General features: G+C 35.2%; 1 protein-coding gene across 12 annotated transcripts in view; it reads right to left on the reverse strand.

Moving 5' to 3' along the window:
- The window catches only part of METTL15 (methyltransferase 15, mitochondrial 12S rRNA N4-cytidine), a 434852-nt gene that overhangs the window by 197744 nt on the left and 209709 nt on the right, over positions 1 to 27399 (reverse strand). For 4 of the 12 annotated variants that reach the window (XM_045371638.3, XM_065528362.2, XM_074012576.1 and 1 more), the window contains one exon: positions 4490 to 6745. The exons of 6 other annotated variants lie outside the window; for them this stretch is intronic. In XM_045371638.3, coding sequence (XP_045227573.2) covers positions 6300 to 6745 — 446 coding nt within the window. In that variant the 3' untranslated portion in view covers positions 4490 to 6299. Of the gene's footprint in view, positions 1 to 4489; positions 6746 to 11952; positions 12099 to 27399 lie in introns of those variants that run through there. 2 more of the 12 variants (XM_074012580.1, XM_074012578.1) reach the window with 1 other exon arrangement.

The raw sequence follows: 27399 nt of genomic DNA on the forward strand, positions 1-27399 counted from the left end.
TTAACAGTAACCTAAAAAAAAAAAAAAATATGTAAAGCAGTACACTCTAAAATATGATAAAATATAGTAAATACATAAAAAAGAAACATAGTCATTTATCACCAAGTATTATGTATTGTACTGACTGGCAATGCAGGTTAACAGCAGCATCATCATAAATATGTGACTATTACATTGCCCTGTGATATTATAATGGTTAAGATGTCACAAGGTGATAGGAATTTTTCAGCTCCATTATAATTTCATGCGGCCACCATTGTATACGTAGTCCATCGTTGACTAAAATGTTAAGTGGTGCATGAGTGTAGTCCACCTACCTTTCAGTTATTTTCCCTTTAAGACCTTCAACACACACTTTTAGTGGTCCTTTTTATTGGCCCTTTTTATTGGCCTCTTCTCACTGGCTTTAGAGTACAGAACTAGAAAACTTTTTCATAGTCCTGCAACAATCTTCCATCTAATATCTCACAAATCACTAATTTCCTTTTCCCCCTCAATATGTATTTTGGAGAATCTTACTATAAAGACTCTGTAGGTTGGCCACTTACTGATATGAAGATGTAGGAGGACAAATACTTTCTCTTACCTAAATGAATGCCAAATAACTTCAGCAGTTGGTTCCTTCTATCCCATTTTTTTCTTATAAATGGAAACTCCACAAGAGCAATGACTGTGTTTTATATACCCTTTCAAGGTGTAGCGAATACTGGGAGTGTTTAATAAATAATAAATAGGAGTGAAATTCCCAAATAATAAAACAGACTATAACCCTATCAATTGCTGCTAGTGATGCAGAGGCTGCACTTAAAACTACCAAGGAAAAAAGAAGACATTCTTAACCATAATGTTCAGAAATGTAAGTTACATTTTGGTAAATCTTTTTCAGCAAAAGAATAGCACTATGTACTCACTGAGTATTTACTATATGCCCAGAATTGTGCTAACTGCTTTACATGCATGTCTCAGTCCATTTTTATTTCTACAAAGAATACCTAAGGCTGAGTAATTTACAAAGAAAAGAGATTTATTTCGCTCATGGTTTTCTAGGTCATACGAGAAGCATGGCACCATCAGCTCCTGGTGAGGGCTTCAGGGTGGATCCTCTTATGGCCAAAGGCAAAGGGGAGCTGGTGTGTAATCACAAGGCAAGAGAGGAAGCGAGAGAGAAGAGGGAGGAACCAGGTTCTTTTTAACAACCAGCTCTCTGGGAACTGATATAGCGAAAACAGTTGTTACTATGAGGACGGCATTAAGCCATTCATGAAGGACTCTTTCCCATGACCCGGACATCTTTTATTAGGTCCCATATCTAACACTGGAGGTTAAATTTCAACATGAGATTTGGAGGGGTCAAATAAACTATCTCCAAAATACAGCAGTGCATTATCTCATTTCATTCTTACAAGTTTCAGTTGATAAAAATTTATCTTCTATTTGATTCACAGAAACATGAGAAAGTACCAATAATATCCACATCTTAAAATGAAACAAATGAGCATTCAAGAGATTAAATAGGATGTCCAAGTTCATACATTCAGCTATTACATGCAGACCCGAATTCAAACCCTGTGTTTTCTGAGTCCCCAGTCAATAGTGTTATTCACAATACTACACACTCTTCTCCTCAACTTAGCACCTATAAGACTTGAATAATAATAGTTTTCCTTGTGAAATTATGAGGAATCATATCATTTGATGGCTTAATAATACAAATCTTCACCTGTGCAAGGCAGACAAGTATTATTGGTCAAAGCATAAAGATGGGGTTTAATGAACAGAAATAATTATTCAAGAATCAGAAATGGAGCATGTCCTCTTGCTTGATTTCAGCTTTGTAGTCTAACATTTGAGCAATGATATATTTGATAGGACAACTGCCAATGGTAGAAAACTTGTTCAGTATTTAAGGTAACATTACCAAAGAGACAATCTCCTGCTGTGAATATTGAAATATTAAATTTTCCTTACTTTGTTGCCTAATAATTTGGGCAGATTATAAGAGAAGGAAGTGAGGTGGTCAAAAAGTCAGTGAAAAGCTTTATAAACTATGACCATTGTATGTTGTGCAATTCTGCATTTTAAATGTTTTTTAAAATTTATGCTGTAACTAGACTTTAAAAAAATAATTTATATGTAAACTTTCTCTTAGCATTCCTGCAGATCATCCTGTGTTACCAAACATTAGCTGGAGATAGTAGCTATAAACAGATAAAATTTGAGAAAATAATATAAAAACAGTTGTGTTTATTATACAACCCAGCATCTTTAGAATAGTGTTGATTTTTACAAACCATGCTTCAATCTACATCAAACATATGACATTGTGGTTATGAGAAAAATATATCATTGATCAGAGTTTCAAATTTATATTTATCAAGCACCTCACAAAATTCTCTTTATGTTTAAATGCTTATCCCTCTCTATTATAGAATGCTGCTACACAAAAATATTAATTAGAATACTGAAGCAGTTATGAAAACTAAATAGAAAAATAATTGCAATACAATAAATTTTACAAAATTTTAACCAGAAGCAATTTTTAATTTAGTTTTTAATCTATTAAAAAGATTCTAACATGTAAGGCTTAGTTTGTCATGGTATGTGCCAAAATTACCTAATACTTCTTTTTCCAGAGATAAATTGAAACATAATTAATGTCACCTCAAATTTACATAACAATGTGAACAGAGAAGGAGAAGGGATGGTATATAAAATGAGGGAGAGTGGTTAGGAAGGTATTTTTTATTTTTTCCTAAATAGTTAGCTTCTAATATATGCTTGAGTATATACATGTATTTTTCTCTTTTTTAGCTATTAAGTCCCATTAAGAACTGTCCCATACTTTTTGAATGAGAGATTTCAAATGAAAGTAAAATTATTTTTTAAAAGTCTGCAGTACAGACTCATTATCTCTACTTCTTAAAAACAAAAATTAGAAACAAACATTTTAAAAACCTCTGGTACGTAATACTCTGCAAAGACTAAAGAAAATATGATTTTCAAATATTTGCAAGTGAATTTTAAGAAATATTAGTTCATTTCAAAAATCTAATTAGGCATACTGTATTCTTATAAACTACTGCTTGTAGCACAACAAATAGTTTACTACAAATGAATTTAAGCACAAATAATATATCATATACTACATGAAATAGAAAAGACATATAGATATAATTAGTGTCTTTCAAGAACACCTCTACAAACTTCAAAGAACATAGTAATTAATAAACAATTTCAAAAATAAAATAAAAATAGGGATATTATCTAAAAATTGTAGTTATTAAATTTTATTTCTTAAGTAAAGAACTAAAAACTGTTAAGAACTGATGTACTACACAATGACATTGATACTATGTTAAAATGATTCATAGAAGGCAGTCAAGACAGAGATTCAGAACTATTTTATTAGAAAAGTAATGCGCATTCATAGCAACGTTAGCTTTTATTTCTGTGTACTCTATGAACTTCCTAAAACCATTCTCCAAAGCTAACCATTTAAAACTCATTCATGTATTTTATTATGCATCCTACAACAAAGACTAAGAAGCAGGCAAGAATTACTATAAAACACAGTCTAATTACAGAAAAGTTAATTTATTTTTACAAGAAAACATTTTGAAACCAATTTTGTGTTTGTTGAAGGATTTTTTCATGCACATTATTCAAGATTTTTTTCTGTCAGAGTATTAGTTTCCTAGGATTGCTATAACAAATTACCACAAACTGGGTACCTTAAAAGAGCAGAAATATATTCTCTCACTGTTCTGGATGCTAGAAGTGCAAAACCATGTTAGTAGGGTTGGCAACTACTGGAACTTTGAGGGAGAATCTATTCCACGCCTTTTTCCTATCTTCTGAGGGTTCCCACAATGTATCACTCCAATCTCTGCCTCCAGCATCATGTGGCATTCTCCCCTGTGTCTCTATCTTTTCTTTCATTCTTTTTTTGTTTTTGTTTTTTTTTGAGACAGAGTCTCGTTCTGTTGCTCAGAGTGGAGTGCAGTGGTGTGACCTTGCAACCTCCACCTCCCGGGTTCCACTGATTCTTGTGCCTCAGACTCCTGGGTAGCTGAGATTACAGGCACACACCACCACGCCTGGCTAATTATATTTTTAGTAGAGATGGGTTTTCGCCATGTTGGCCTGGCTGCTCTTGAACTCCTGAGCCTCAAGCGATTTGCCTGGCTTGGCCTCCCAAAGTGCTGGGATTACAGGCATGAGACACCATGCCCGACCTATCTTCTCTTATAAGGGACATGAGTCATGTTGGATTAAGGGCTTGCCCTGCTCCAATATGACCTCATCTTAGCTACTTGCAACCACAATCACAGTATTTTCAAATAAGGTCACATTCTGAGGCTCCAGGAAGTAGATGAATTTTGGGGATGACACTGTTCAACCCAGTACCTTCAGTTTCTATTTAACATAAAAAATAATTCCCATACTATACTGGATGAAAAAAATGACTTAAGAAATAGGTGAAAGATTGTTGAACATACAAATATGATCTTTTATTTTCCAATCACATACAGAGATAAGAATTTTTGGGGAATATGTCTCATTCACAAACACGTATTATATGCAAAGAGAAATTTATTATTCAAGTAGGATTCAGGGAATTAACCTAGGTGCATTCTCTTGTTTCTCTTTCAACCATATTGTTCTCCAGACTTTTTTTCGAATTCTGATTTCCCTGTAGGATTGTTCAGATTTAAATAAAGCCTGTAAAGCAGAAGTAGTAAACAAGCCTGGGTACTAAAGTTAAATATTACAGAGGTAGATAAAATAAGTCTGAGGAAAATTCATGTATTTAATTCTTATCTATTTTGCCCGTGCAGTTATGCTGATATTTCATTCACTTGGATTCACCAACCAAAAATTTGTAACTATAGTGGAGAATCTTTTTTCTGTATTTGAAAAAAGTGCACTGAGCAAATTAATAGTATAAATATTATTTCAAGGTTAACTATTTAAGAGAATATTTATTTCTATGTACGGTTAATCAACATGCCCCCTTCCATACCCCATGTGCCCTTTGACTAATTATCTCCAACTCATCTTTCAGGTCACAATTCAAGTATCATGTTCTCATACCTCATTTCTGACAATGGATGAAATCCTTACTAGATGCTCTTACAGTACCATATACGACCTGTTTGTAGTATTTACCACTGTGTCCATTTTATATTGATTTTTGTGGCTATAACTAACATAATTTTCCTCTACTAAACTCTATAGGACATGTATTGTGGGCCATGTATATTGTACTTACCTTTGCTTTTCTAATGACAAGTGCAATACTTGCTGAATTACTGAATAAATCAGAAGTACATATTACTATAAAAAGTTGACATGTGAATTATGAATCAATCTCATCAATTTGTTAAAGAATCTTCTACCAAGTACTCTTTTCTTAAATAAACTTATACCCTTATTACAGTTATAATATCTTTGTAACAACATTAAGGGAGCATTGATTTTATTATATTAAATAGATAGTTTTCTATTTCAAATAGACTGGCTGAATTATTTTGATTAGCTCAATTAAAAAATACAAGATTGTAATAAGAGACTTTATTACTTACAAAAGGCATTGTGAGCTATTATTAAAATAAATACAATTGACATGAAATATAAGTTTTGTGAAACAACTCTTTGTAAGGATTTTACATGTTTACCTTGAGATATACAAACAAAATGGCCCATATCATATGGAAAAATCCCTTTAAAATAATAGACTATAATTTGAAAGATGAAATTTTATCAATATAACACATATTTAAACTAATATTTTAAAATTTAAAATTTGTAAAAAGCGTACATTTGAGAAAGCTATAGTAATTATTCACAAGTAAGGACATTAAAATTCATTCCATAATCATCATTATTTGAGCCAGAGAAAGACTGATGCAAATTGGAATATCTAAATTCAAAATTTAGGACATGCAGATATGATTATAATATCTTTCTCTTTGGCAGCTTGAGTTTACATATTTAAATAAACCCAACTATTATTTTTTAAAAATGTTCCTGGCCAGAGGAAGGACTGCATTTCAAGAATCCAATATGATGCAAAGATTAACACATATTTCCAGTCTTGAGGTGCTGCTGCTCCCTGAGTGTAACTTTCTCTGTCATGTATTTCCTACAGTTTCTTTTTGAGGGAAAAAAAAATGCTAAATGCTATCAATTTTCAGACTGTCCCACACTTAAACCTGTATCAAGACATTCAGGAACACAACATGAGTAAAGATTAGAGAAATTGTGAGAAAAAATTTGAAGAATAAGATGATTGTAACTTATAATTTGACAGCTGCTCTAAGCTTGGCTGAGCGCCCTCTGGGGTTATCTTGTACATCCTGATCTTGTGGACTAAGTACCTTCTTGTGTATCAATTCCCACATTAAAGGAGCTCTTCTCATAGAGACTTCTTCTGTGTTTTCGTGACCAGAACCCAACTGCGATGTTTTCATCACTTGCTGTCTAACACTTAGGTTAAATCTTTCTGTCATGCTTATTCCAAGCAAAAATCTTTTGATGATGCGATCCTCTAGTGAATGGAAGGAGAGGGCAACAAGACGGCCACCAGGTCTCAGAAACTTCTGAGCTGTCTTCAGTCCTGTGTAGAGTTCATTGAGCTCATTGTTCACAAATATGCGAAGAGCCTGGAAAGTCTTGGTGGCAATATGGGTAGATCGCTGTAGTAAGTCTTTCCGTGCATAAATAGCAGAGGGAGGAAATGCACCTAGGAACACATTTTGTAAAGACAGGAAAAGAAGACCAGTAATATTAATATTTTTCACTGTAAATCTAATGAATTGTGTAGTTGTGTGCATATTTAGTGAACTAAGTTTTCTTAGAAAATTGTGGTGGCATTTCATTCATACTTTCCCCTATTATTCCCAAGCATTCTTCCAAGGTTTAAAACTATGTGGCAAAAAAAAAAAACCTTTCATAACTCATAAGGATAATTGGAATTTAATAAGGAGCACAGAAAGAGAAATGGTGGACACATATTTAAAGAAATGATAACAAAATCCTTCTCAAATTTGGTGAAAAACATTAACTCAAAGATGGCTCAATGAACCACAAATATAATAAACAAAAAAAGGCTGCACATAGGCACATCATAAAACTACTATAGCCAAAGATAAAAACAAAAAAAAATCATGCCAACAGAAAAGAAAATTCATTACATAAAGAGGAACAAAAATATTATTAACAGCTAAATTTTTATGAGCACACTGGAGGCCAGAGGATAGTGGAATAACATAAACAGTGTTGAGAAGAAAACTGTTTACCAGGAAGGCTAAGTCTACTAAGATATTTATTCAAAAATAAAGGTTCGAAGACATTTTAAAAGAAATAAAAAGTGAGACAATCCACTGTGAACAGGTCTGCATTCAAAAAATTGAAAGGAAATACATTAAGCTGAAATAAAATGAGGGCAGGTGATCATTTGGATACACAGATGAGAATGAAGTGATAAGGCCATAGGTGTAAAACATTTTTGAAATAAATTAAAGACTTATATAAATGGAAAACTACTGAATGTTCAAAGATCGGAACACTTAACTACTGTATGTTCAAAGATTGGAAGATGGCAATACTACCCAAACTGATCTAAGATTCAACGTAATCCCTATCAGAATTCCAGCTGACTTCTTTGTACAAATTAACAAGCTTATTTTAAAATTCATATGAAATTAGAAGGCATCCAGAACAGCCCAAATAATCTTGGAAAAAAAAGAATAAAGTAGCAGGACTTACATTTATGAATTTGAAAGCTTACTACAAAGCAATGATAAGACAGTGTGGTACTGGCAAAGCAGTAGATATAGAGAAAAACAGAACGTAATTGAGAGTCAAGAAATAAACCCATACCTATACAGTCAACTAATGTTTGACAAGAGTGCCAAGACCATTCAATTGGGAAAAGTCTTTTGAACAAACAATGCTGAGAAAATTGGATAGCCACATGTAAAATAATGTAATTAGACTCTTACATCACATACAAAAACAAACTCAAAATGGATCAAAGACCTAACTGTAAAAGTACAAAGTATAAAAATCTTAGAATAAAACATAAGGTTAAATCTTCATGACTTTGAATGTTGCAAAAGATTCTTACATATGACACCAAAATTGTGAACAACAAAAGAAAAATATAGATAAATTGAACTTCATCAAAATTAAAAACTTTTCTCATTCAAATGACACCATCAAGAAATGAAAGACAAGTCATAGAATGGGAAAATATTTGCAAATCATAAGTCTAATAAGGGACATATATCTAGAATATATAAAAGAAGTAAACTGCAGAATACATGTATATTATTTATATCATATTTTAAAACATGCATATCAAAATAGATATGTTCCATCTACTTCAATAATTGAGATAAGCAAAAATTACTAATTTCTAAATAAACCCATAAATATAATTTTCCTTAAGCTTATAACCACTGGCACACAAACAAGATATTAAAGTATAATGTTCAATAGATTTATACACAAATTTTTCCTTGATTTTGAACCATATTCCTGAAGAGTGTGAGAAGCAATGTTATCCCATAGAGAAGCAATGTTTCTAGTACAAATTTGTTCTTAATGAACATCTCAGAAGATAACTTCAATCTTGGCATTTTAATCTCCTTAGCATGTTTCTTAAAGAAAAGTTAATTATACAAGGCGGGCACCTTAGTTCACATTTCAGTAATCTGAACACCTAGTAGTAAAGTTCAGACATAGCAGATTAATCTTCTATGGGAACTAAATCAGAGAAGGAGAGAAATCTTGCATGTATCAGAGAACTGATAACCTGGTGGTTTAAAGTAAACCAAATTGGTGTGATGGTTCTCTCTTTCCTCTACAAGAATTACTTTGCCAAAAGTGTAGAGAATGTTAGACACTAGGGGATTTATCTTCCAACAACGAGGTCTCTCAGGAACATGAAGTCAACATCAAAACTGAAGAGGAAGGTCAGCTTCTTACCACTTGCTATTCAATTCCTCCATTTTCCTGATAGAGTATGGGTCACTGGGAAATGTGTTTCAGAGTATTCTAAGAATCTGAACAAACATGCAACTATTTACATTTTGAAGCCTGGACTCAGAGGAAGTGTCAGAAAGTTTGCATTCCTTTTTTTATTTATTTACTGTTATTTTTATTATACTTTAAGTTCTAGGGTACATGTGCACAATGTGCAGGTTTGTTACATATGTATATATGTGCCACGTTGGTGTACTGCACCCATTAACTCATCATTTACATTAGGTATATCTCCTAATACTATCCCTCCGCCATCTCCGCACCCCACGACAGACCCTGGTGTGTGATGTTCCCCTTCCTGTGTCCAAGTGTTCTCATTGTTCAATTCCCACCTATGAGTGAGAACATGCGGTGTTTGGTTTTCTGTTCTTGAGATAGTTTGCTGAGAATGACGGTTGCCAGCAGCATCCATGTCCCTACAAAAGACAAGAACTCATCCTTTTTTATGGCTGCATAGTATTCCGTGGTGTATACGTGCCACATTTTCTTAATCCAGTCTGTCATTGATGGACATTTGCGTTGGTTCCAAGTCTTTGCTATTGGGATTAGTGCCACAATAAACATACCTGTGCATGTGTCTTTATAGCAGCATGATTTATAATCCTTCGGGTATATACCCAGTAATGGGATGGCTGGGTCATATGGTACATCTAGTTCTAGATCCTTGAGGAATCGCCACACTGCTTTCCACAATGGTTGAACTAGTTTACAGTCCCACCAACAGTGTAAAAGTGTTCCTATTCCTCCACATCCTCTCCAGCACCTGTTGTTTCCGACTTTTTAATGATCGCCATTCTAACTGGTGTGAGATGCTATCTCATTGTGGTTTTGATTTGCATTTCTCTGATGGCCAGTGATGATGAGCATTTTTTCATGTGTCTGTTGGCTGCATAAATGTCTTCTTTTGAGAAGTGTCTTTTCATATCCTTCACCCACTTTTTGATGGGGTTGTCTTTTTGTTGTAAATTTGTTTGAGTTCTTTGTAGGTTCTGGATATTAGCCCTCTGTCAGATAAGCAGATTGCAAAACTTTTCTCCCATTCTGTAGGTTGCCTATTCACTCTGATAGTAGTTTCTTTTGCTGCGCAGAACCTCTTCAGTTTAATTAGATCCCATTTGTTAATTGTGTTTTTGTTGCCATTGCTTTTGGTGTTTTAGACATGAAGTCCTTGCTCATGCCTATGTCCTGAATGGTATTGCCTAGGTTTTCCTCTCAGGCTTTTATGGTTTTAGGTCTAACATTTTAGTCTCTAATCCATCTCGAATTAATTTTTGTATAAGGTGTAAGGAAGGGATCCAGTTTCAGCTTTCTACATATGGCTAGCCAGTTTTCCCAGCACCATTTATTAAATAGGGAATCCTTTCCCCATTTCTTGTTTTTGTCAGGTTTGTCAAAGATCAGATCGTTGTAGATGTGTGGTATTATTTCTGGGGACTCTGTTCTGTTCCATTGGTCTATATCTCCGTCTTGGTACCAGCTGCATTCTTGAAGACCTTGCATGATTCAAATTTTACATAATTCTAAACTACTTTTCTCAAAGAAGAAATGTAATATAAAATACATTTTAATGTACATATATTTTCATGTAAAATAGGAAGTAAACATTCATGGAGCACATAAATCAATAAGTACTGTAGGATATTTTTGCTATATATATACTTTTTAAATTTCTTAGCATTATCTCTAACATTTTGCAGAAATTAAAAGCATGGTTCAACATAACTGCTTAACTTTCTTGACATTTTAATGCAGAATTTCTTAATTCATAAAATAATAGAAAGGCAGAAAGCTCAATAAATGTTTGCATACTATTGTCAGTAAATATGTTTTTTAAAATTAATGAAAATGGAATGTTTCATAACAAAACCAAAAAAACAACAAAAAATGTCTGAAATCACCACGTAGTTCTAATATAAACAACAGCATTGGTTAATTTGACATTAAAGTTTGTTAGACATTTTGGCTTACTAGCTAAAATAGCACCTTCTTGTGGCAGAAGGATGGACATAATTTATAATTCATTTAGTTAGCTAGCTGTGAAACTATGACATTCCTAATTCCTTTCATTTGATGAAATCTATTTTCAAAGCATTCACCCAAAGTGAGATTTTATTAGTATTTTATATTACACAATTTCAAGTTTATATAAATCATGTTCACATTAAGTATATCCCCTAGTATATATGAATCTGCAGCTGACAAAACCACTGCAATCAGACAAGCTTTTCTTTATAAGATCTAATTTGGCCTTGCCAATGTCATAAAGTCATGCAGAATGGACATAGCAACTCTCAGCTATATTTGGGAATAGATGGTCTTCAGGATAATAGGGGAACCTTAATTTATGAAGCTTTCCTTCTGGGGCCTTCTTACTCTTATTTGGGGAATTCTGACCTGGATTATGTCTGATGGATTTCCTGGAAGATATTTCTAGATGTGGTCTTGTCAACCTCGCTAAATCTCATCTTTAGGGACCAAGAGATGACAAGAGGTCTGCAATGAGCAATGTATTTTGTGGAGCTTTTTCGGTACTTCTCTGGGGAGATCAAAGGCACATATCTTCCCTTATTTTAGATAGGCTAAATTTCCAGGGCCATCTTTCCTTTATACTGGTACCTCATGTCTCTAATTTTTAGGAAGAAAAGTTGTCAAAGCAGATCGTGTAAAATGAAATTAAAAAGAAACAAAAGAATATAAACAGCATATGATGCCGGGCACGATGGCTCATGCTTGTAATCCCTTTAGGAGGGAGGGATTTGGGAGCACTTTGGGAGGCTAACGCAGGCAGATGGCTTGAGACCAGGAGTTCAAGACCAATCTTGGGCAACATGGTGAAACCCTGTCTCTCAAAAACAAAAACAAAAAAACCAAAAAAACAAAATAAACAATAAAAACACCTACAATTTAGCCAGGCATGGTAGTGCATGCCTGTAGTCCCAGCTACTCCAGAGGCTGAGGCGGGAGGATCATCTGAGTCTGGCGAGGTTGAGACTGCAGTGAGCCATGATTGCACCACTGCATTCCAGCCTGGGCAACAAAGTGAGACCCTGTTTCAAAATACATAAAAATAAAATGGCATGTGATAATGGAAATTACAATAGTAAGAACAAAACATCAACTGGCAATGGGACACATGGATAAGAAAAAACAATCCAACCATAAAGGATTAGCAAGGTTCTATGAATTATTAAGCTTAAAGACAATAAAAGTCCTGTGCCTCCGAAGAAGCAAAAATGGTTTTCTTGTGAAAGTCACTGTTCAGAGAGCAAGGAACAGCATTATCTTAGGAATGCAGAAGCTAGGTAAGAACAGCTGGCTCCTGATTTAATCAAGAAAACAAGATTAAAAAAAAAACTAACAGATTCAATGCCTACTCTTATGCTGGACTCTGAATGAGGCCACAGGGAGAAAAATATTAGTAAGACAGAAAAATGGTCCCTGCCTTCGAGGAGCTCACTGTTTTGCAATTCTTCACTTCCTTCTCATCTCTCATATACTGCTATCAGAAATAGAAACTTGTTGTTCTGCTTTTTCGTCTGCTGAGTTTCACCACAGAGTCTAGTATGGCTAATTCATCTGATTAAGGAATAGAGTAGGTAAGGTGGAAAATCACAATTTGTGTTATTAGGTTTGACGATGAGAGAAAACCTCCTTTTTGTGTGTTATAGTCCATGAATGGACTTAGTTAACCTAGTACCAATGTATATGAGAATAGGTGTGCTTACCCCTAGTAGAGCACTTACTATACTCTTCTGTAATTACTCATTTACTTGTTTATCTCACTCATTTGACTCCGATCTCCTTGTGAATAAGAACTATTTCATGTTTACTCTTATAACCCTAGTACTTGACAGAGAAGCTTGTGATTCTTAATTCTGACTGTACATCACAGTCACCTGTGGTGCTTTTGACAAAAATGCCTGGCTCCACTCCAGATCTACTGAATCAGTTTCAGGGGTTTATTACTCAGGAATCACTACTTTTAAAAAGCTTCACAGAGAATTTTTACATGCAGCCAAGATTAAAAACTACTTTAGAAAACACTCAATAAATGTTTGTTGAGAAGATAATGAATAGATAATAAACTTAAAAAATGGTAAAAATCCAGGATCATTAGTGCAGTTTCATTCACATCATTGGGTGTGTACGCCCTGTGTGCCAAGCCTGTATATTAAACCTATGTGCCCAAAACTTATGTATAAAGCCTGTGTGTGTCTTTCACACCTACGTACTCAAAGCTTATATATATAACCTGTGTATCCAAGACCTATGTCTTCCTCAGCCTAGAGGGTGGAGTTTAAGGAACATGGCTGTGCTTTGGTCAAGGATAGGCCAAGGTAGGATGTTTACATCCTGCATTACTCAGTGAGTTCAGGGAAAACGCGTATAACTCCACTTGTTATCACAGCCATGTAGCCGTAACATGGGAAGGCCATCACTTGGTTCTATGCCAATATTGTCTGTAAAAGGTATAATTGCCCTGCTGATACTGTGCAGGTGTAGGCACCCAGAGAAAGATAGAGAGAGTCAGAGCTATCCATCCTTGCAGACGGACAGAGGGGAGCCAGGACAAAGCTCAGCTCACTCGTGCCCAGAGAGAGAAAGAGTTAAGCTGCTGACCCTGAAGCCAAGGGAGAGTCAGCCATGCAGCTGCAGGCATGGGGGCAGCAGGAGCCACAGAGCTGGAGCAAACAGCTGAAATAAAGGCGAACAGTGTAGAGTGCAAGTATAAGAAAGCTATCGATGAGAGCTGCTGCTAAATAAAATCATCTTTCACCTGCCTACGGCCCCGAGTAGTCTTTCTGCTTATCCACCCACTCCCTTCAGATCTCAACATGACATTTGGTGTAGTCGTGAACCTGACAGGGTGGGTCTATAAAGAGCATAATATTCAGTCATATCAGTAAGTGACTAAATGAGCAGGATCATAATTTTAGTCACAAAAAGCATTATGAAAATACTTTTTAAATGTCATGATATAGGTCCAGTCCATGTGATCATGGGAACCAAAGTATGATTTTTGTTGGAGCAAGTGAACTCTCAAATTTGCCAGCAATTTCACCGTCTCAATATAACTGATTGCATGCACTTAATTATACCTGATAATGATTGAGAACATCCTTAATTAATCAATTATTTGTACATGCAACGGAGCACCTGCAAATAATTTTAACCTCAGAAAATCCAAGCGTGGAAGCCTTTATTACCTGACATAGGGGAAATGTGCAAGGTGAACTTTAGTTTTGCATATTTCTTTTGCAGAATAAAATGAGACATGATAATATAATGTTAAAATTTCGAAATTTAAATTTTAAAAAGTCCTCAATATCTTCAGTGATTTAAGTTCAAGTTTTTCCCCAAAGATTAATGTACAATATTGTTGAGATTTTATATAAACTTTTTTCACTTAACAACTATAAAATCCTAAACCACAAATTTTCTCAATTCTTCAAAAGAGCAGAACTGTTTTCCTCCTTATACTTTAAAATAGAAAAATTTGTTAGTAAAACTGACTACAAAAGGAAATTAAAGGCTAAGGAACATTTAATGGGAAGATGTTTTCATGTTAAATACACTTTCAAAAGAAAGCATACACTAAACCCAGCATGGGAACAAGTTCTAATTTCAATACAATTTTGAGACATTATTTGGCACTTACTTCTCTCACAGTAATGCTAGGAAAATTCATGACATAAAGGATTGATCCTAGCTGTGAAAGAAAATTGTTAAAGAGTTCTGCCTTATTAGAGGCACTCCATTCTCACATTGCAGATCAGGTTTGTTGATAGTGGTGTATTTTAAGACTCTTGACAGTTTGATATCCTTTCTGTTTTCTTTGTCTCACATCAGCAAATTCTGATGCCTCTCTATCTGGGATATATCCAGAACCCCACCACTTCTTACCAGCTCTACCACTATGACCCTAGTCCAAGCCATCATCATCTTTTCCACACATCCACCACCAGACTGATCCTTTTAAATACAAAAATTAATCATGTCAACACCTCCAACATCCCCTGACCTTGCTCTTCACTGAACCTTGGCATGGTCCCGCCTAAGTCCTTTGACCTGTACTTAGAAGATCTACCTTCATAGCCCTGGGTAGCTTACTCCCTACTTTATTCAAGTATCTTTTCAAATACTACATAATTCAAAAGGCAGTCTCTAACTATGCTTATGAAAAACAGCACCATGTCACTAGTCCCCTTACCTTGGTTTAATTTTCTTTGTAATACCTTATCAGAAACAAATATTTATTTCTTTGCCATCTATCTTCCTCTACTAGAATACAGACTCAGGGAAAATAGAGACTGTATTCACTGCTATAAAACCTTTGCACCAAGAACAGTTGGTGGATTGAAAGAATGACTACCTTTGTACTTCCAAGTTATAAACATAGTCATTGTTAAAAAAAAAAAAAAAAAGAAAAAAGAAAAAAAAAAAAAAGAAAGCCAAAGGAAATATTATCATTTGTATATGAAGTCAACAGTTAATGTCACTACTCTTTACATTCTACCTCAAGAGGCAACCAAAAGGCATACTTCCTTTTTTCTTCATACACATGTATGAAAAAAATATATATGAGTATATGTGCATATATAAAAAATATAAGCATATATTTATAAGACGAGAATCATCTGTAAAATAATCTACAACTTAGTTTACTTATCTTTACAAATAATTTCAGTTGTATAAATGCATTATAATTCATTTTGTTTGTTCATTTAACAAATGTTTGTAGTGTCAAGTACCAGCCAACTGGAAACACAATAGTAAATAAGATAGAAGTGGTCTCTGGTGGAGCTCACGTTGTCACCACAGCAGGAACATTTAGGATGGTTTTTATTTTTTCCATCACACACAAAAAATGATGCAATAAACAGGTGAACTGTACATTTTAAAATTCTACATAGCAGAAAAACTCTACAAAGTAAAATGAGAGTCACAGTCTGGGAAAAATATTTGCAACTGTACGTGAATCTTACATGTCTCTTGGAGCTGTTAGGTCAAAGGGTAGTTATGTCCACTTAAATTTGGATCAATATTTCCAAATATACTCTCTAAATAGATTATACCAATTTACTTCCTTCAATAGTATATGAGAGAGTCCTTCTGCTCACACCCTTACCAGTACTAGAAGCTATCACTCTTTAATTCTGATAGTAGGTCTATTAGATAGTCTGATAGTAGGTAAGTCTTAGCTTACTACTGTTTTAATTTTCATTTCTTTGGTAATTAGTAAGGTTGGACATCTTTTCAAATCTAATAGCCAGTTGATTCCAGCTAGAAATTGCTTGAACAAATCCTTTGTCCATTTTCTTGATGTGATGTTGGCCTCTGCTTTATTGATTTGGAAGAGCTGTTTATAAAATAAGGATATTAACCCTTTGTGAACTATTTATATAGTTGAAAATATTTTTTCCTGAACTGTGAATGTCTTTTAATTTTGTAGAGTTTCTGCCATTCAAAAATTAAACATTTTTATACAGACTTTTTTTTATAGTAGTTTTAGGCTTTATTAAATTTAGGAAGGCTTTCCCCACTCTAAGATTACAGATATAATCAACTCTATTTTTTTATGTATTTCTGGTTTTATTTCTTACATTTGAATATTTAATCCACACAAAATGTGTTTTTTAGTATATGAAGTTCAAATCTAACTTTTTTTTTTTAAAAAAATGACGTAGTCAACTATCCTATTTATTAAGCAGTACATTCCTTTTGTACTGATGTGAAGTACCCTCTTGATCATATACTACATTTCTATACATAGATGGATCTGCTTCTGGATTTTCAATTGCATTCCATTGATGCATTTCTTCTATTTTTCTGCAAATACCAGGTTATTTTAATTATTACTAAATATTTTTTCCAGTAAGTTTTGCTATCAGGTGGGACAACCTTCTCCCTATCATCTTCTACGCCACCAGCCCACAATCATCTTTCAACATTCTTTTCAAAATTATCTTGGGTATTCCAATATATTTATTGCTCCAAATTAAATTCAGAATCAAAGTATATAAAAATAAAAATTTTGATAGGAATTATAGTAAGTGGGTAAATTTATTTGTGTAAAATTTAATTATAATGTTGAAGCAATGCATCCAGGGAACATAGTATTTCCATTAATATTTTATGTGTCTGTTATTGAAGTTTAATAGTTGTCTTCACTTAAGTCTTGCTCATGTTATGTGCAAGCACTATGTTTATGCATATACATTGTATTCACTCCTATGAAAAAGCATAAAAAATGACAATACTTCTGCTAATAAAACATTGTGTAATGGAAATGTCGCTGACCTTCAGAGAAAGGGCTCTAAGTTCAATTTTTCAGATCACTCACTTTTTCTATGGCTATTTGATGTGGGGTAAAACACTTTACTTCTGAGTTTCTCCATTCTAGGATGAAATCATAACACTTCTCACAGGATTATTGTGAAAATCAGGTTAAAAAATGTTCAGAAGCATTAGTGCATACTTGGCATAAAGTAGTCATTTTATGAGTGGCATAATACAGTTACTTACTCTTCTCAGTTGTAAAATGGAGTAGGTAGGAAGGGGATTTGATATGTTAACTTAAAGGTTCTGCCAAGCTTATTCCAGTTTCAGCCTGGACTAAAGAGACTGGGTAAGATAAAGGGTTATTGAAAACCCCTGAAGCATCTGAGTAATGCTTATTCAAGTTAGGCATTGGACTAAAAGATTTCAGCATCCGAAATGAAGTATAAAATTTTCCTATGTATACAATAATGGAACATTCTCGAATTTACAAAGTAGTACTTAGGTTCTAAAAATATAAAGACTTAGAATGACTTAAGTATGAAAAAAATTGTCTTTAAAAAAAAAATGTAGGCCGGGCGTGGTGGCTCACGCCTGTAATCCCAGCACTTTGGGAGGCCGAGGCGGGCAGATCACTAGGTCAGGAGATCTAGACCATCCTGGCTAACCCGGTGAAACCTGTCTCTACTAAAAATACAAAAAATTAGCAGGGCGTGGTGGTGGGCGCCTGTGGTCCCAGCTACTCGGGAGGCTGAGGCAGGAGAACGGCGTGAACCCAGGAGGTGGAGCTTGCAGTGAGCAGGGATCGCGCCTCTGCACTCCAGGCCACTGCACTCCAGCCTGGGTGAGAGCGCGACTCCGTCTCAAACAAACAAACAAACAAACAAAAATGTTACTTTTATCCTATTTAGTAACTGATGCTAAGGATTTTAACAGACCAAATTTCATCAGCCTAAACCTTCCAGGCTGTATTTAAACCATCTAGTCAGAAGTTTATTTTCCATAATTAAACTTCTAGATTTCTCTTGCCACCTGAGTTATACAACTTGTATTTGGGCATTTTAAGAATGCATTTTTGTTTTTTCTCTATTCTTTTTTTACTCCTATGCCTAGTTTTCATAGAGCACCTTTCTGCACAGGTATTTTTTTTTATACTAAGAAACAGGGTCTCACTATCACCCAAGCTGAAGTGCAATGGCATGACATAGCTCACACTGCAGCCTTGAACCCTGGGATCAAGTGATCCTCCATTTTAGCCCCCTGAATAGCTGGGACTATAGGTGAGCACCACCACACCCAGCTAATTTTTAAATTTTTGTGTAGAGATAGGGTCTTTCTACGTTGCCTAGGCTAGTCTTGAGCTCCTGAGCTCAAGTGCTATTCCTCCTACCTTGGCTGCCCAAAGTGCTGTGATTATAGGAGTGAGCCACCATGCCTAGCCTTACTTTTTAAGCATGTTCTACAAGGCTAAAATATATTGGAGTGATTTTAAACCACTCCCTTTGTTTTCACAGGTAAAAAAAAAAAAAAACAAAAAAACAAAAAAACAAAAAAAAACCTATTTATTTAGTAACTGAATTGCATCTGAGGTTACCCAGAAATTGTATAGACTAAAAAAGTGTATTACCCGCAAAGTACTAAACACTGGGGATTAAAACATAGTCCTTGCTCTCATGAAATTCAAACCTAATGAAAAGAATGATATGTAAATATTGTGATAAGTGCTATAAAGAATTTTACATGCTCTTATGAGAGTGAAGAAGAAGGAGAGAAGAACATTGACCCTGTATCGCACAGCATTTTCCAAACTTCAATCCCCAACCAAATACCAGTGTATCTGTTGTCAAGTAAGTTTGGGAAATGCAACATGTTACACTCCTTTTTCCAGGATTCACAATGCCCATTAACATGGTAGAGTTCTTAAGATAACTGTATAACTTTGTTTACCCAGAATTTCCCAACTTTTTGATAAGAAACTGTTTTAATTTTAATAACCATTCCATAGTATTTATTTTCTGGATAACACACTTGGGAAAATACTGGAGGTAAACTTTGTTTTAATCATGTTCCACGTATTTAATTCTTACAAAAATTCTGAGAGGTATGAAATAGATGTTCTAATTTTCATTCAAAGGTACCAAACTGAGGGGTTAAATGTCTCTTCTCAAGTTTGCAGGGATTGTAAGTAGTCTTATTCGACTAGTTCATCTCAGATACATTCTAGGAAGTCTAGATCAGTATGAGTTTTCTCACCAAAAAAACTCTTATTTATTTTATACATACACACATATATATATATGTATTTTTTCAGTGTCCTAAGAATGTTGTTGAGCTTCTTTCTGTTTATAGATGCTCAAAACAAAGCAACAATTTTAAGATGATATGTTCACCAAGCCATCTCATCTTTTTCCTGATCAGAATTTAAGGAAGTTAACATGAGATCACACGGCTTAGAGTGATTTCCAGAAGCTCTAATTCCATGTCTGCTGTTTTATACAATGATCTCATTTTCTAAGAGAAAATGAGTGTGGAATCTTTAAACCTGAATAGGCTTTTACTGAGAGATGTTTTAATGGAAGCCAAATCACTATGCATCGAATTGCAAGAGTTTTGCTTTCTCCCTACATTTCCCTTGGGGAGATGTGCATTGTCAGACCTAAAGACAGCGCATCTGGTGAAGGCGGCAAGTGCCCTGGTCTCTCATTCTGGGAATGGTAATGAATACCTTTGGCTTTTGTCCTTTTTGCTCTATTGAAAACAACTTATTGTTAGCTCAGGTTATTGACTGTACATTTGTCTCTTTTTCATCTGCTTTCTTGATAGTGGGTTTAAAAAAGAATCAGCTGCTACTGCTGCCATTGTCAAGATTTTTGGGCAGGTAGTGATTACATGTATTTGACTAAGAATCTAGACTCATCCAATGCAGTACATATGGGCTTTTCTTGACTCACTTACTAGGAAGGGAGCCTTTTTCTTGACTCACTTACTAGGAAGGGAGCCTTTTACAGTTGTTTTTATATTTGAAAATTGAGTGCTTAATATTCCCCCGTTAAGCAAGATGAGGAGAACAAGCTTGTATACAAGTGTAATAAAAGGTTGAGATGGCTAAAACCTTAAAAAATTAGGCCCAGCTTCTTATATTTTTGTTTTATTTAAAGCTTCTTAAGAAATGTTGATAGAGAAGACTTTCAAAATATATTTGTTGTTATACATTTCTTATACAGTATTTTAGCAATGAAAGAACAGTGCTTCTTGTTCTCATTTCTGTGCTTCTGCACATACTGTTCCTTCAGCCTAGAATGTTTCTCTTCTTGTACTTTACATCACTTAATACTCACTGATGTGCTGTCTTCTCCAATTTGCAATTTTTTATGTATATAATATATATTATATATTACATATAATTATATATTATATAAATTTTATATATAATATATGATATATATAATATATATTATATATATATAATCAAATTATGTACCACCCTGTACTACTTGTCTATCAACATCCACTAGGCTGTAAAAGGTCCAGAGATCTTTACTTATTTTCCTTTACTTCCCCAATCCCAGTTTTAAGGCCTGGTGCACAGTAGGTGGCAAAGAAAAAAGTCCTCTCAATAAGGGATACCCTTCCAGTCCCAGACAAAGATCAAGATGTATCATAAACAATATTCTGAATGTGGAAATTCATGAACTCCCTGAAATCTTCGTAAGATTTTGCATGTACATGCAATTTTATGTGGAGATGCTCTGCTGCTTCCATCAAATTCTTAAATGACCCACAGTAGGTAAATTTCTGGTAAACGCAAATTGGGAGTTAGCTGAGTTTTTAGCTTACAACTTACCACTTCTAATGATATCACCCAAAAACCTTCTGTATTTATTTAGTTTTGTGTTTCTTTACCTCCAGAAATATTCTACCACTTAGCATTACTGGAAGCCCTGATTGAAAACCCTGTTTCATGTATGATATCAGAAGTTGGAAACTCTATCACTGATTCCTTGGCTTTCTTATGACTCAAAGAATTTCACATAAAGTAAGAGAAAATCTTGCTTAGTAACAGTCTGCACTACATATAATAATAGAACACAATTAGTATGTGAAAGTAGTAAGATATATTTCATTCATAAAAAGCACCATGCTTCTGGCTAGATAAATGATTTGAAGTCCCAGAAAGAACTTGTAATTTTTAGTTCTGGGATACCCTTATGCTACTTACACTTTTTAAAATTTAATACATTCACGTGTTTAAATGTATTGAGATTTTTAAGCTTGTGAATGAAATTAGCAACGTGCTGTGGCTGTCAACGTGATGCATTGCAATTCCCCCTGAGTGGTACGGTTTAAATATTAATTCAGCTCTTGCACCTGTTTGCCGGCATTCAGCTGTTGAATTTCCATCACATTTAATAAGTCTTGGTGACGCAATTCATGTCCTTTTGCCTAGGCTCCTTTAATATAGTGTCAAATTCTCACCCATCTGAAATTCAAGTAATATTACAAATTTCAGACTGTTAATTAAAATTTGTGAACTTAAATGGTTCCGGATAAAACTGGCTTTACTCAGTGAGGTTCTTTGTAAACTTCTTCAGAGTCTCATCTAATCCCCAACTCCTACCAGGTTAAGTCTGATGACAACATGATCTCACTATGGGTGGTTGAGATTTACAAATCCTCATACAATAGGGAAAAAAATAAAGTCATAAGTTTGAACAGAAAGGTAATGAGGAACATTAACCAAGTCCGGGCAATGTACAAAAGAAAAAGGTTTAATTGGACTTACAGTTCCACGTGGCTGAGGAAGCTTCACAATCATGGTGGAAGGCAAGAAGGAGTAAGTCATGTCTTACATGGATTGCAGGAGGCAAAATGAGAGCTTGTGCAGGGCAACTCTCATTTTATAAAACCATCAGATCTCACGAGACCCATTCACTATCAGGAGAACAAACGGGAAAGACCCACCCCCATAATTCAGTCATCTCCCACCAGGTCCCTCCCACAACACATGGGAATCATGTGAGTTATTAAATGAGATTTCGGTGGGGACACAGAGCCAAACCATATCTTTCCACCCTGGCCCCTGCCAAATATCATATCTTCACAATGCAAAATCAATCATGCTTTCCCAACAGTATCCCAAACTCTTAACCTATTTCAGCAGTAACTCAAAAGTCCACAGTCCAATGTCTCATCTGAGACAAGGCAAGTAAGTCCCTTCTGTTTATGAGACTGTAAAATCAAAAGTAAGTTAGTTACTTCCTAGATACAATGGGAGTATAGGCAATGGGTGAATACAGCAATTCCAAATGGAATAAATTGGCCAAAACAAATGGGCTACAGGCCCCATGAAAATCCGAAATCCAGTAGGGCAGTCAAATGTTAAAGCTCCAAAATGATCTCCTTTGACTCCATGTCTCACATCCAGGTCACGCTGATGCAAGAGGTGGGTTCCCATGGTCTTTGGCAGCTCCACTCCTGTGGCTTTGCAGGGTATAGCCCTACTCCTGGCTGCTTTCACAGGCTAGTGTTGAGCGTCTGTGCCTTTTCCAGGTGCATGATGCAAGCTGTCAGGTGGATCTACCATTCTGGGGTTGGAGAATGGTGGCCCTCTTCTCACAGCTCAATTAGGTGGTGCCTCAGTGGGAACTCTGTGTGGGGGCCCCACATTTCTCTGCTGCACTGGTCTAGCAGAGGTTCTCCATGAGGGCCCCAGACCTGCAGCAAACATCTGCCTGGGCATTCAGGTGTTTCCATACATCTTCTGAAATCTAGGCAGAGGTCCCCAAACCCAAATTCTTGACTTCTGTGCACCCACAGGCTCAACACCACATAGAAGCTGCCAAAGCTTGGGGCTTCCACCTTCTGAAGCAACAGCCTGAGCTATAACTTGGCCCCTTTCAGCCATGGATGGAGTGGCTGGAATGCAGGATACCAAGTCCCCAGGCTGCACAGAGCAAGGGGACCTTGGGCCTGGCCCATGAATCCATCTTTTCCTCCTAGGCTTCTGGGCCAGCAATGGAAGGGGCTGCTGTGAAGACCTCTGACATGCCCTGGAGACATTTTCCCCATTGTCTTGGGGATTGACTTCTCATTACTTATACAAATTTCTGCAGTCAGCTTGGATTTCTCCTCAGAAAATGGGATTTTATTTTCTATCACATTGTCAGGCTGCAAATTTTCCAAACTTTAATGTTCTGCTTCTAAAACTGAATGCCTTTAACAGCATCCAAGTCACCTCTTGAATGCTTTGCTGCTTAGAAATTTCTTCCCCCAGGTACCCTAAATCATCTCTCAAGCTTGAAGTTCCACAAATCTCTAGGACAGGGGCAAAATGCTGCCAGTCTCTTTGCTAAAGCATGACAGTCACCTTTGCTCCAGTTCCCAACAAGTTCCTCATTTCCAACTGAGACCACATCGGCCTGGACTTTATTGTCCATATCGCAATCAGCATTTTGGGCAAAGCTATTCAACAAGGCTCTAGGAAGTTCCAAACTTTCCCACATATTCCTGTCTTCTTCTGAGCTCTCCAAACTGTTCCAACCTCTGCCTGTTACCCAGTTCCAAAGTTGCTTCCACATTTTTGGGTATCTTTTCAGCAATGCTCCATTCCCAGTACCAATTTATTGTATTAGTCCATTTTCATGCTGCTGATAAAGACATACCTGAGACTGAGTCAATTACAGAAGAAAGAGGTTTAACTGGACTTACACTTCCATGTGGCTGCGGAAGCCTCACAACCATAGTAGAAGACAATGAGGAGCAAGTCACATTTTACATGGCTTGCAGCAGGCAAAATGAGAGCTGCAGGGCAACTCCTGTTTTTTAAAACCATCAGATCTTGTGAGACCCATTCACTATCACAACAACAGCATGGAAAAGACCTGCCCCCAGAGTTCAATCATCTCCCACTGAGTTCCCTCCCACAATACATGGGAATTATGGGAGCTACAAGATGAGATCTGAGTGGGGACACAGAGCCAAACCATATCAACTACCTGTGTCTTAATTTGTTCAGCATAGATGGGATACCTCAAATTGAATCATGATTCCTATTACCTATTTAGGTGGTCACAATTATATTTAATTACTGGATATTTGCGGAGTGATTGAGGTGTATTTGCCAGATGCAGAAGTCTAACCAGGAGATTCTAGCATATTTGAAACTCATTACAAAATATTTTATTTGCACCTTTTATGAATATTCTACAGGGCATGAATTATTGCTCCCACAGTTGGGCCATTTGCACTTCCCAGAGTTGGAAGATGGTAACACATAGGTGATTAACAGTGCTGCCTTTTTCTTGAGGTTAGCACATAATCATAATCAATCCTTGCACTCAAAGATAAAGTTGTCTGCCTTTCTGTAGCATACTTACCTGCAATAGAACACTTCACAATTGTATTACAAATGTTCTTCAAAAAGTATTTATCTCTCCTACTGACATATAAGCTTCCAGAAGGTAGAGGTCATAGGTTTTCATCATTTTTCTCATAACAGGCTTGTTGAAAGACAAATAGACTATCTGACTGAATTAAAGATTACATATAAAATTCTCCGACATCCAATAGCATATGGATTTTAATTAAATCATAAATTATAAATATATTTTTTCACTCACATCCAAATTCAATACTGAACTTCCTCCTCCAATTTTTATTTTCCTACCTGCTCTATACCACTAAATTGTTCTAGAAATAATGCCCAATAAAGGCTTTTGGTTTCTAGAGGACATGTATACATTTTGAAAACCATGTTTCAAGGGCTAAAGGCATATATGTGCTATTAATTGCACTTTGGGAATTTAGCTTAGAAAATATCCTACTTCCCAAAAAAATGCCTTAAATATGCCCAAATTATTTATTATATGGCTTTTAATAATAGCTCCCACTTGGGGGCCAACTATCTAATGATAAGTAAATGAATAAATTATGGTATCTCTACTGATATCTGGTATATTAGCATAAAATTTAAGTAATATAATAAAATAGTATGTAAAGAAATCTAAAATTATATACATCCAATCATTCACAAAAAATGTGAGAATAAATAAAGAGATAAAAGTAAAATGCAAAAGCATATTTACCTTTTGGTGGTAGAATGGTATTACAGGTTTTTAAGTTTTTTTTTTTAATTCCCTAACAATTTTCTATGACATATAAACAAAGATACTTTTATAATAGAAAAATAAAACTCCTGTACTTTATAATCTTGAATTTTAATTACTAAATCATACATTCATTACTCATTAATTATTAATAACGAATTCATATTTATGAATTCATGATCTTTATGATTATGAATTCATGATCTCAATGATCATGAGTATTAATTATTTTTGCATGTGTTTGTGATATAGATTTTATGAACAACTAGACAAGGTAAATTCTTTATATTGTTTTTCTTTTGTCAAGTACCTATCACATGCCCAGAACTAGCATAGGTAGTTTTAAAAGGTAATCTCTAAGCATTACAATAATCTTGTAAATCAGAAACCATTATCTTATTTTAGAGAGGCTTAGAATAGTTATGTCATTTGTTCAAGTTCACAAAGCTAGTAAATGGTTGAGATGGAATCTGAACCTAGGTTTTTGTATGACTCCAAAACTAACTTATTTTACTATTACTCAGTGATATAATAGAAAACAGGGACATGGACTTTGACTAATAATACGAGAGTGAAGGGGCTTTAAAAAAAAGAAAAAACAAAGACAAATCCTATTGTTGGAATGTGTTCCCCAAAGTTCATGTGTTGAAACTTAATGCCCAATGCAACAGTATTGAGAGATGAAACCTTTAAGAGATGATCAGGTCATGAGACTCTGTCCTCATGAATGCCACTATCTCAGGAGTGGGTTAGTTTTTGAGGAAGTGAACTCCTGATAAGAGGATGAGTTTGGTCCCCTTTCCTCTCCTGCATGCATGCTCTTTTGACCTTCTGCCTTTCTGCCATGAGCTGACATAGCTAGAAGGCACTCACTGGATGCTGCTCTTTGATTTTGGACTTCCCAGCCTCCAGAACCATGAGCCAAATACATTTCTGTCAATTATAAATTATCCAGTGTCAGGTATACTGCTATAGCAGCACAAAATTGACTAAGACAACAAGAGAAAAGAACAAAGCAATAAAACAATACAGCATATTGGCTTGGTAGTTTGAAGGAAAAGTCCATTTTTCATCAAAGGAGTATACCGATGAAGTCAACAACTTTTAGGTCCTACCTGGTAGATTATCATTCACAGCTTTAACTTCTGAGATAGACACGTGAAGCCCACAGGGCTCTAGACTAATGTTTTCCAGGAGACTATGCATAACTGTCAACATTTTTTCTTCTTTTTAGGAAACAAATGTAGTAGCTTTCAATATCATTGTTATATATATGCTGTCTCTAAAACATTTAATGAATAATAATAATTGGGCAACAGAAATCTCCATTCAACAATCATAACTTAAATTATAATTAATAATAAACCACATTATCTTGCCAAATTCCAAGCTTACAGCTTATTGTGTGAGGTTTAACGTGTTACCTAGGTAATGAGCTGCTGGTTACCTCAAATGAGTTGGCAGCCCATCCTGAGTTCTTTAATGTGATGAAGAAAAGGGTGGGGAGGATAAAGTAGCAGCTGGGAATAACAACTTCAACAACAAAAAAGGAATGGTTTCCTCTGTCTTAGTTTTCTTACACTGCTTCTTAAGATTTAGGTTCTCAGTCCCTTGACTGCCACTGATACCTCTGCTTGCTGACATCTTAACCATCCCTTCAAAGAGCAATGTAGCTGCTAGTGGTATAGGAAGTCTTTACTGACGAATCCATTAATGAAATTTGTATAGCACTATCCAATTCACTCAATTACCCACTAACTCACTCATTCTTATGTGTTCATTCGACAAAGGTTAAAAATAAAAAGATATCTGTAGACATATAAAATATGTTATCGGATTTAGTTATCCAAGAATCATTTGAGGTAGCTATTACTATCTATATTTTGCACATAAAGAAACCGATTCAGAGAAGATAAATTTACAAAGCTAGTAAATTACAGAGTCAGCTCAAATCTATGTGACT

The sequence above is a fragment of the Macaca fascicularis genome, chromosome 14, assembly GCF_037993035.2.
Source record: "Macaca fascicularis isolate 582-1 chromosome 14, T2T-MFA8v1.1".
In the NCBI taxonomy this organism is placed as follows: domain Eukaryota; kingdom Metazoa; phylum Chordata; class Mammalia; order Primates; family Cercopithecidae; genus Macaca; species Macaca fascicularis.